General features: G+C 30.5%; 1 protein-coding gene across 4 annotated transcripts in view; it reads right to left on the bottom strand.

Annotated features, from left to right (window-relative positions):
- The window catches only part of slo (calcium-activated potassium channel slo), a 503,706-nt gene that overhangs the window by 62,276 nt on the left and 429,336 nt on the right, over window positions 1-12,094 (bottom strand). For all 4 annotated transcript variants that reach the window (XM_081770216.1, XM_081770217.1, XM_081770212.1 and 1 more), the window contains one exon: window positions 3,126-3,155. In XM_081770216.1, the coding sequence (XP_081626342.1) occupies window positions 3,126-3,155 (30 nt within the window). The remainder of the gene's footprint in view (window positions 1-3,125; window positions 3,156-12,094) is intronic.

Here is a 12,094-nt window from a genome sequence, read left to right as displayed (position 1 = left end):
GAAACTACAAGAAGATATTGATAGTTAGTAATCCTTGCATCTTGGAAAATGAGTTAAATCGTCATTGCATAGCTGATTCCCCTAGTGATGAAATTTAATTTTGAAAGGTTTAATACAGTCATACATCGAAGTTACAATTTGATCTCTCTCCTGAAGTTTTAAATTCAAAGCATTTAGATGGTCTCTTTTTCACAAAGCTGTCAAGATCATTTCAAAACATTATGGCAAGAAAGCCAGGAAACTTCTGCGTAGTAAGATAAACTTTGAAACTTTCAATGTCCAGAAATGAAGAAAATTAACGTTAAAAAGGACCATGCAAACGAATCAGATTTACAGTATTCTTGATGAATTTTAACAAACGATTTAAAGCTTTCAAAGAAAGAATTCCTTGATGTATAATGGAAATTATGCAAATTAGTGTCAGGATAATTGCTGGTCTGTTTATTTAGTAGTTTAGCTACGAACCTGGAGCGATTTTCTTTCATTACTGAAACTCCATCTGTAGCAAAACTAAATAACTTCTCTAGAGAAAGATTATACTTTTGAAAAATGACCTCCATTTCCCTGAAAATATTTTCTACAGTAGTTGTGTCGTGAAGTGAATAATGTCATTTTTTTAAGACAATGAAATCAAAATTACATTCCTGAATAAACACTGACACCACAAACATCCACACTTTTATAAATCACTAGCGAAAATGAAATAGAATTGTCTTGTAATTGTTTATCGATATCGCCTACTAAATCGATAATCCCTTATGCCACTGGGTTTCTCGATAACAAAACATTTCTGAATGAACTAACATTATCAGAGCACAAAATTTCAGCTGTTTTCAGTATGCAATTCTGTATAAATTCACCTTCAGCAAAGCATTTTGAAGTTTTGGCCAGTTTTGCAACTTTACTGCTGCTTCATTTTTCTTATGTACTTAAGTGAATATATTTTGTTGTTTTGTAAGGTTCAATTTAAAGTCTCTTAATTTATCTTCTCTTATTTTATACAAGAAGTTCCAAAGCTAGAATGAGTGATATTCTTATTTTTTCCTTTTAATTAGTCAAACTTGGCACGATGAATTTTGCAACAGCGCTTTATGTTGTACTCCTTCCGTACACCAATATGTTGCCCATATATTAAACTGGTTATCTTCCAATGCACTTAACAACAAAAATATGTAAGCTCCCATTTCACTTGAAAAAGCCCACGTTTCTCTTCTATTATTATTTTCTCATCCTATATGGCTTTGAAAGTGACATGTTTAGATGAAAAATTACCACAAATTGAAGTAAAATTTGTTCCCAAAACGCACTACAAAATTTTGCAATTTTCAGCATCGGGAAGCTGTATATGATAGCATCAGAAAAGTCTGGAAATGTATAGGAACAACAATTAGCGATAGTAGTCGAAACTAGCAACTTCTGTTGTTTATCCCCTTACCCATGCCTCTTGATCAAATTTGTGAGGGAAAGAAGAATAACTCCTTATACTTGTAAAATACGTAGGAAGCTAATAGTTCGGAACTTCGCGGGAAGAACTCACGAAGAAGAAACAAAAAAATTTAAAATGTTTAAAATACCTGCCAACGGCTCCTTTTGTAAGCTTTCCGATTGGACTCAAGCCCTTAGCTTCACAGATTGTTTACAAATAAGGTTGTGCAGCTCAGTTTACATTCCTCAGCAACAATAGCTCCTTCTAAAGCTATTTAGAACTGACAGGCCAATGGTTATTCTTTTTCTTTTCTTTTTTTTTAATCGAAAAGAACACTTTCTTTTCGTTAAATTTAAGAATATGTCTCAATGCGTACTATCAAAAGGTCAATCTGGTCTTGTTATTGGGAATCCGGGTTTCCTTGAAGAATAAGCATGGTGTCAAATTTGATAAGCTTCCATTCGTTTAATTCTATGAGTAACAGTTTAAACGTCGTTTAATTCTATGGGTAACAGTTAAAACGACCAACCATCATCTGTGCTTGAGCAATTGAATTGAATGGATGGGAGATGGACGGAAAAGCAGTTTGAAAATGCCCGAAGACGATTTCAGGATTTGTGTTGTGAAATTCATGTTATAGAAAAGTGATAGAATAAATTCGATGCTATTACGGTAGCATTAATTTTATCAAAGTAGTTTATTAATTTTATTTTTACTTAACATAATTAATCCAATTTGTAAAACCTATATTGCTTTCTCAATTGATTTCTGTCATAAGACAACGTACAAGGTATTGAATTAAGTGACGTTCTTAGCTTAACATCTTACAATTATGCCAGGTTGTCTAAACAAGGTGATAATCAATTTAAAAATGAAGTATATTATTGGTGAAATTACGTTATAGCCTGATATATAGAACTCAAAATTCGTGCGTATGGGTTTTCTCGGGGTTTTCTTGCCTCCTCCCACATTCTTCATTGTATCATTTCGTTCATTATCATCATCACAGTCTCCATTAGCTTCGAAGGATAATCGTGGGACGTTAAACTTAAAAAAAATAAAATCTTGTGCTCGGAAAGTGGAGGGATTTATCACAGTGTCCAAACGTTTCGAATACATATGCAAGATTTGCGTACGAATCCTGCCGTTCTTTCTTTTGAGAAGTTCTTCAGATGAATCCACATAATTTATACATAAAGATATGTAACTAAGGAAGTAATTTATATTGAAATGCACTATTGAAGTTCCGTTATTATATGTAGTGTTACTATGTGTTCAGTTAAGTGTTCATTGTGTCTATAAGTTGTTTAAGAAATATATTTAGAAAAAAAAATCTATGCATGCTTATAACTTATTGATGTAAAAATAAGTTCAATGAGTCATTTCAAAGCGTTCAAAATATGTGATAACAAAAAGGATTGCTTAATCTTTTCGTCGAATCGACTGACATAAAAAGAAAGAGTTTTTACTAAAATGTTCATCACATGCAGCAACTGAGGGCGAGTAAAACAGAAATAATAGATAATGGCGAAAATTACATCTTGTAAAACAATTCATACAGAAAACGCTACGATTGCGTTTCGTTGCACGTAGCGAAAAATAAATAAATAAATAAATAAAAACGAATTCATTATCAAAAATGTATATATTTTTTAAAAAAAAGGCGTTTCTATATTTGTGTTCTGGAACTTTCACTTACGTGCATCTTCTCGATCCCGGCCAGGCTCACCTGGTAAAAAAAGAATCATTTATTCACCTATTTTTGTAACAACACAAGTGTTTAATCAACCAGTTTTTCACCTGATAACTACGAAACGAACTTACACAAGTGTCTATCAGCAGTGCAAAATACGTGAAATCTCTTCAAGTTAACTTGTTTACAATTTTAAAAATCTTACTAGGCCTATTATCAAAAAACTATTCTTTCTATTTATATTTTAATAACAAACATTAGTAACAAACAAAGCACTTGAAGTTGTATATTTGTTAGCACAATACATGTATATTTCATTACAAAACAGTAGTTACAATGAAGCAAATAATATTAAAATGTTTCTAAAAGCAAATGATCTATTTTGTAGTTTATTGAAAAAATTACGTTGACCGCAATTTAATGAGATATGTGATATATATTTGAAGCTACTAATGATCTAACTACAACTTTAAAATGACAATTTTGTAACTGATACTTAAATATATATTCTAATACAATTCACTAATATATATATATATATATATATATATATATATATATATATATATATATATATATATATAATAAATAAATAAAATAAAGCATTTGCAGCCAAATAAAGGTTTATACTCATCTATTTGCTATTGCGTAGAAGTTGGAAACCACATTAAGATAACATGAAAAGAAATAAGACAAACTCGTTCCATATAAACTTTTTATGTAATCCCTTAAGTCAGCAATATGATTTGCTCTTCCATATTAACTAAAATTCCGTACTATTACCAGAGTATTTTATTTGAAATTATATTTTCTTCTGTTTTGATAGTAAATTTTAGAATATTATCTCTAAATCAACACATATGTATAGCAGCCGTGACGCATCAAAATTCTATCCGTTATTTCCTTGTTGTACGATTTAGTTAGAGGGAGTTTATTTAATGTTCTTTATTGGATAAAATATCACATAATGAATGAAGCAAGAAAATAATGGTAATTTCTTTCTCGAATGATATTGATCCTTTTCAGATCTCATATACCTTAATACTAGCAAGCAAATCTCATCATTGGAAGCACAGATAAATTTAATTGTAAATATTTTGAAGAACCTCAATGAAATGTAATATACAGGGTGTTTCAAAACAACACCGACAACATTTGGGAGGTGATTTCTGACACCAAGATAAGAATTATAGACCAATCTGGGTGCACAAATGCCTCCTTTCGGAGTTATAGAGTGCCGAAAACATAAAAATAATAAATTTAATGGTCCATAGCTACAATACTGTGGGACCTACCGTAGTATAGTGGAAGTTTGGCTACAGGCATATAATTTGAAGTACTTACCAACTACCTCTATACAAATTGTTGCGGAAGTATCGCAGGATTCTGAAACACGATGTTTGGATAGGACACGTACTAGTTCCTAAGTGAAGTCTTGACCCTACTACGGTAGGTTCCATAGTATTGGAGCTATGGACCTTTAAAGTTCATTTTTTCATGTTTTCGGCAGCCTATAATTCCGAAAGGAAGCATTTGTGCACCCAGGTTGGTCTATACTTTTTGTCTTATCGTGGTGTTAGGAATCATCTCCCAAACGTTGTCGGTGTTGTTTTGAAACATCTTGTATACTTAAAATAATACTTTGTCATAACAAGTGTATCTTACTAGTACTTTTACGATACTTGCTTGTTACTATTCGTACTTGTTTGATGTTAATAATAATATCGTTATAAGGTTTAGTAATTAACTGATATAAACAGGAATTCATATTAACAATGCAACATATTATTATATAAAACATATTACAATAATTTGCTGCTGCAGAAAACTAAAACGGTGCAAGGAATTAATATTAAAATTTATATTTTTTCTCTTCGTTAGTGAAATCATGTAAAGTGTTAAACTATGCATCAATCAAGTATATTTAGTTAGCTAACAGTATTTAGAAAGATTCTTATACAGTATAGCTTAGTAATGTATATTATCTGCATATTGTAATGTACCATGTGCTTGCGTTTATAAACATTATACGTGCTTCTGTTTGTAAACAACAACCACATGTATTTTACAATGGAGTACTACACCTCACATTGGATTGCTACAGAAGCAGACGATGGACCATCGGCACCATATACAAGTCACATGACGACAAGGGAACAGCAGCGCCTATATAACGAAGAGGATTCAATGGACAGCCACCAGTCTGCGATTTGTCACCCCTCCTCTAGCTTGCCTGGAGCTCTAGGAGTTACCCAATCTCAAAGCCTCTAGTTTGCTGCGGAACTTTAGGCTTCTCTTCCACCCGTTTTAACTTGCCCGGAGCTCTGTCGGGATCCTAACCTCAGTTGCTTAGCCTGCTCCAGGGCTCTGTGACTCTTAACCCCCCTCACTGCTTACTTCGGACCATTGAGGTTTCCTACTTCACTCTGCTTAGCTTGCCCGGAGTTCTGTAGAGATCCTTCCCTAAGACTGCACGGCCTTGGGCTACTTTTTCTCTACCTTACATTAGAGAAAATGAAATTATTGTAGTATTTCTGTAAATATTATTGTATTATATTAAAAGATTTTTATAATAAAAGCCAGTAGTGAGAGTCGATTTCGGACTCTGATTTATTCAACCAAGCTCTACCTACCCCTACAAAGGGAAGAACTTTACAATATACACGAGGTACAAATCATAAAAGTTATAGATGCCGTAAATTCATAGCATTTAGATCTTTTAATGTATATTATTGTGTGCTGAAAATAAAGCGACATCTAACTTTTGTTTAAAGATTGTTACAGCCAACTCTCTTGATGTAAATTACCTAAATTACACATAAAATTTGAAGTTAACTAGTATCATAGTTCCAAAAAAGCGAGAAAATATTGATTTTTCATTTGACTTTCCTTTCTGTTGTTCATTACAATTTCTTTTTTGAGAAGAAATTGCAATTAATCATGAAACATACAACAAAGCATGTGGGAAGCATTAAGAATTTTTAAAAAGAAGGAACACAATGTAAGCTAAGCTTAACGAGAGTTTTCTCCCAATGACAAATCCTGTAATATATGTCACTGAATATTTTCTAAGTCTTATTAACCAAAACCTCAAATAAATTTTCTTTCCTTTTTCTAAAAAAGTTTTTAACTTACTGAAAGATCTTTCATATATAACTTTCGTAACCGGTAGTACTTATGTTTTTATTTCGTTATTTAATACGATTATTTTTTAGACCTGATGGCATTAATAGATAATACAGTGTATATGTAAATTGCAGAGAACTGAAAGTATTTTAAAAACAAATTCAACTTAACAACACATTCTAGTACAGTTAAATATCCTTATAGTGATCAAGGATGAAAATGAGCTACGAATACGAGTTGGAAGTAAGTTAAATATTTTACTTATTTTAAAAAGTAAATAAAAATCTTTTGGTTATGTTAACGCAATAAAAAATCAGGAATATTACGGTTACGAGTGTTTCCTGTTTGCTATATTGAGCAGCACAACATCCTCCTACATGCATTATTTCCACTTCCAATACTTTCATTTTTATTGAAAACTTCAGGATTTTAGACAGACAGGAAGGATTATTCGAGGGATACTAAAAATTGTATTGTGGAAAGTAGATAAAATTATTCATAATTATTGTTATAGTTTTAAAGAAGGACCATGAAGTGAGCACACTGTACGAGTAAGAAAATAGTAAGACTCTTGCAAATGCGCTTTACACACACGTTTACAAAATGAAAGTACTGCAGTACATATTCTAAAGCTTTTGATTAATCTGACCATTCATTATTGCTGCAATTTCTACATTGAGTATAAATGTATACTGGGGAAAATGAAATAATTTTCGAAACAATCTTTTTAAATAATGAATGCACCCGAATACTTATAACATTTCAAATACTTGTTTGTGTTAGGAAAAACAAACAAACTAGCGGTACTTTACCTTTCAATCCATGTAGTTAAATTATAGTAAATATCACTTGATTGATGCAATGTTACCAATTTTGAGGAACCATTACAAAACTGTTGTCTGTAATTTACGAATTCTTTCTGGTTCTTATTAAAGCTTAGTGATGAAAATGGAAAATATACGAATCTTTTTCTTTGCTACAAATTTGTCATTTACAAAAATCGTTAAAATCACAAACAGAAAGACCAGTGATACTCGAAGTTTTCTTTCTAGCACTTTTAAAATTAATTTTCATCAAAATAAGACAGTTTACTGAATAAAGCTTCGTGAAGCGGTGAGTCTTCGTAGTTTCGAGAATAAGTATGATTTTATTTAATTTATTGATGACTTCTTAATGTGGAAAAATTATGACTGTACGTTAGCACATAACCACATACATACAAGAGCTTCTATTGTTTTTGAAGTACACCAATTTTCTAAAGAACCCAAACAATTGCAAAATAAAAACTTTTAAGCTCTGTATAATAAAATATTAAGAAAGAATAGGTGAAGAATATAAAGTTACACGAAGAGAGAATGCAACTAAAAAGCTAGATATTTTTATATATGTATAACATAATATTGAATAAGTAGACGATAATAAGTGAAATAAAGAGAGAATATCAAAGCCCAATATAAAGAATCCTTAGTTTACTATAATATGGTGTGAAAGATAATATCAGGAAGAAATCTGTTCAAACGATATTTTTCTTAACAACGAAACGCTGTTGTGTATTTCTTTTGCTAGTTGAGGTATTATTTTATAACTCTTACAATGTAATTTATATATGGCTCATGAATGAACAGAAAGAGATGCAAAATAAACTGTTTATTCATATTAGCAATGATGTGAACTCCAGTAAAAGATTTTGTAAAATATAATACCTGACTGATTAATTCGGGTTAAATTAATTAACCCGTTGATAAGCTATACTTGATACTGATTTATTTTTATGTTGTTCGGCTAAATGCCATACGTTATCCCTAACTTGGATTTTAGTGTTGTACGCACATAGCGTCTTAAAATCATGACGTGTGAAATTGCATATATCAAATTTAATGTTGAAATTTTGAACTTACAGAACAAACTGAAACTTGAATTTTAAACGAAAGGAAGTAATTTCTCCAGATTTCATATATACGTATGAAAAATAAGGAAATTCTAATTTTTTTCGTAAATGTCTGCCTTTCCCTTAAATTACATTGAAATGTAGCAGAAAAATACGCTTAATACATAGAGAAAGTTCTATGTTCTAAATGAATTGAAGAATCCTTCTTGTGTAAGGCTCTCATCATACTTTCGATACCCACGGAAAAAAGGGGCTTCTTTAGGGAAATGTATTTAAGCTAAAACTTTCTTATTTTCTTCTTCCAAACCTTCTGAATCTTAACAAAGACATACTCATACATTTTAACTTTAAAAAAGCTGCCGGTCTAAATAGTCTTTTTTGGCCAGTTAATAAAATTAAAAGTTTTCACCATTTTATAAGGTATTCAGACTATAGTTATCATAGTAACTAATATTTTGATAAAATACAATACTCTAAACCTTAAAAGAGGTAGAATACTGCCTGTATTTTTGGATCAAAAGATCCAATATATTTCAATCAAAATTTTTCTTGTAGACCTTATATCTGGAGAACTACATATAGTGTAGCCAAACCCAAACGATCACTTAGTTCAGTATGATGTGCTTATTCCGTAGAAAATACAAAAACTCGATTTAGGGGCCGTTCAAAAATTTTGTGGCCTCTTGATCCAAAAAACAATTATTGGCCAAGATCGCAATATTTTGATTCATTTTATGATCATTCCTAAAATTTTTGTTGAAGCTTATTTTCCAATTATACAAGTATTTTGAATGTTATCTTAAGAGAAAAAGAGATTATATTATGATATTAATAAAAAAAATAATAAAACGAAACTTTGTTATTGTCATAAGTACGTATCAGATTTGGATCAAAATTACCACTTTACATTTTAAAAAATAATGACTAGATTGTTCTGGAAGTCCAAAATAGCACTACTACATTTACATTTGATACATAGAATCTTATCTATATCTTATCTAGAATATATATATCTTGAAAATAACTATTACAATTTATACTGGTATGTGAAATTTTCAACTTCTGCAGCACAGACTGGAAATAAGATTTTTTTTTTTTTTAAATGGAACTTCATAATTTCTAATCCTGGCGAGTGTTTACCCTTCTCAGATAAAACGATCGGTAATCTATTTTTCAAAATACTTGTATTATAATTTGTAAATTGTATCAAACGAAAGCGCAAATTCTTGAACTTGTCCACGTCTTTACCTACGCGTGTAAGTGAAAAGGTTTTAAAAGTTACAATTGTTTGTTCTAGCAAGACTACATTTAAATTTTTAAAGTTAACACAGAAGAGCAAATCATGGATAAACGGGAACCACGAAAAGAATTTCATAAAGATAAAATGAAAGAATTGCACGGTTATGAATTGTATTACAAAAGCATTAATTTCAATAAATCGCGGATTTTGTTTTAAGTATACTTCATACAGACATCTTCAAGAGCTGATCAAATCTAGAATACTTGTTTTTCATAACCTAAATTGAATTTACGCATGCTTTTTGGCTCAAATGCCTTACCATTGATTAAAATGGAAGTTTCTGATCTTCCGTCAGATTAGTACTGAAATCGTATACTTAAAAGATAAACGAGTTAGTAATTTGATTTTTTAAATCCTTACAATTGAAAATGTATTTAAAACAGCTGCAGAGATGCTTGTTTCTATGTAGTTCGTATTGTAAAGAGAGAGAACAATTATTTAATACTTTTCAATATGATATTAACAAAATGTTATATTCAGGCAGAAGGTCATTTTACGCTAGATACATCAAAATGGGAGATGAAAGGAAATTTTTGCAAGAAACTAGAGCACGGCTTATATATATTTAAAAGTATCATTCTAATGTTCACCTAGTGGTACTACATACAGGATGACAAGCCACGGTATTCAAACTCAGGAATTTCAATTTTGATGCGAGAACCTTAACTGCTCACACGGTTAAAATGAATAAAATTACTGTGTGTAACATAAATAAACTCTACGATGATTGCTGTAGATATAAGAAAAAATGATTAGAAAGAAGAAAATCCAGAAAAAGAAGAAAAAACTATTTCAGATATAGGATAAGAGAGAAATTTTTGCTTAAACCATAAACCAACTAACATATCTCTGTATTATCCAACATATTAAGGACATTGCATAAGATTAATATTGAAATATACAATGGAACTAGTGGTATGTGAAAAGGTGTGAGCAGAGAATCGACCATAAGGTTTTCAAGTTATAGAGAAATGATTAACAGCTTTTTGGAATATTAAAAATTCTCCAGCTTCTACCCAAGTAGAGAACAAACCTAATCAAAACAAACAGATTACTTTGAAGTGGATGTAAACATTGGGATGTTATGATGTCAGTGGTTGAGGTGTTAGTAATGATAGCATATATTGTAGCAACTCAGGCTATTGCATTTATGTCCGAGAATAGGCAAAAAACAAGCTGTTTCTATTTTAAATTAAGTGAAATATACATAGTTATATTACAATGTTTATGTATGATAATATGCTTCTCACGATATCTAACAAGAGTAGAAATATTTATTATTGTTATTATGAATTGGAAATTAATCGTACATTCTGTATGCAACTTGATAAATCATACTTCTTCTACGAGAAGTATGAAAACCGATTTATATATATATATATATATATATATATATATATATATATATATATATATATATATATTAACTGGTCCAGTGAGGTTATAAAGATAATGAAAGATTGTGTGTCTTTTGGAAACAGTAGATCACAATTCAATTGCTTACCCGACTTGAATAAGTTTTCCCGTTTATTCGTTTATTCTTTAATAAGTTATTTTAATTTAACCAAATTGCTACATTAGAAGAAATAATCTTGTTTCAAATAGTTTATAAAGCAGTGCTTATTAAATTATTTTGTTCCTAGAATAAAACATTTATTTTTTCAAACTTCACTTAAATTCTAATTTGAGAATCACTTTTGAAGATGTATATAAGATATAAAGAAAAATTATTGCAAGATGACTAAACGAAATAATATTTTCCATAATCTATTTTAATACATGTTGATATTTATCTTAATGTGGCTACATCTGCACGTATACATTCATATACACACATACACATACATAAAGAAATAAACTTCACACATTAAATACATTAAATTAATGTTTAAGGAGGAAGGATAAATAATGTTTGCTTACATACAATCATCCAGGAGGGAACAAAATGAGTTTTATTTGATACTATTATACAGAAAAATAAACATAACCAAGTATTTGAATTATACGTTGATGGGCAGGAAAAGGACGCAAACATCAAAAAGGACGCAGGCTAACTACAACTACAACTAAATACCTCTACATCTACTGACACTACGTAGTTTTGCTACTGTCATTACTAGGAAAGCGTCATGAAAAAAAGGCCAACATAAGATGGGCTAGAAATTGCCTTAGAAAGAATCGTTCTATGGCCTTCACTTCATTTGAAATAAAATATTTAGATAATGCCTTGTTTCACATTGAATTAAGACTTTGTACACACAACAAATATTTATTTTTTTAAATTATAAAAATAAATTTATTGCGTGTTTCACGTGATATATATATATATATAGGTATACACACGATATAAATACCTAAATCATACAGAAAGTTAGGCATTATATTATTCTTTTTTCTAATCAAAAGCTGGTATAGATATACATATACATGTGTTGGGGTTTGAAGTGCACAAGCTTATAAAGGGGGAGGGGGAGGGTATTGTGAAGGCCAAAACAATCTTACTTGGTTTGTGATTAAAAGTGAAGCAGACAGAAATTGTTACAGTGTATACAAGTGCTTGAGTAACAGAATTGGAAGCAACTACTAAGTTTTGAACCAAGCAATGAATTAGATACTTCAATGCAGTGGGCCGGACTCGGAGGTCAGCATTTCTTACACTGG

This window comes from Thermobia domestica, chromosome 1 (genome assembly GCF_964235325.1).
Source record: "Thermobia domestica chromosome 1, izTheDome1.hap1.1, whole genome shotgun sequence".
NCBI classification, from domain to species: domain Eukaryota; kingdom Metazoa; phylum Arthropoda; class Insecta; order Zygentoma; family Lepismatidae; genus Thermobia; species Thermobia domestica.
This window is presented reverse-complemented; position numbering and strand designations above follow the sequence as displayed.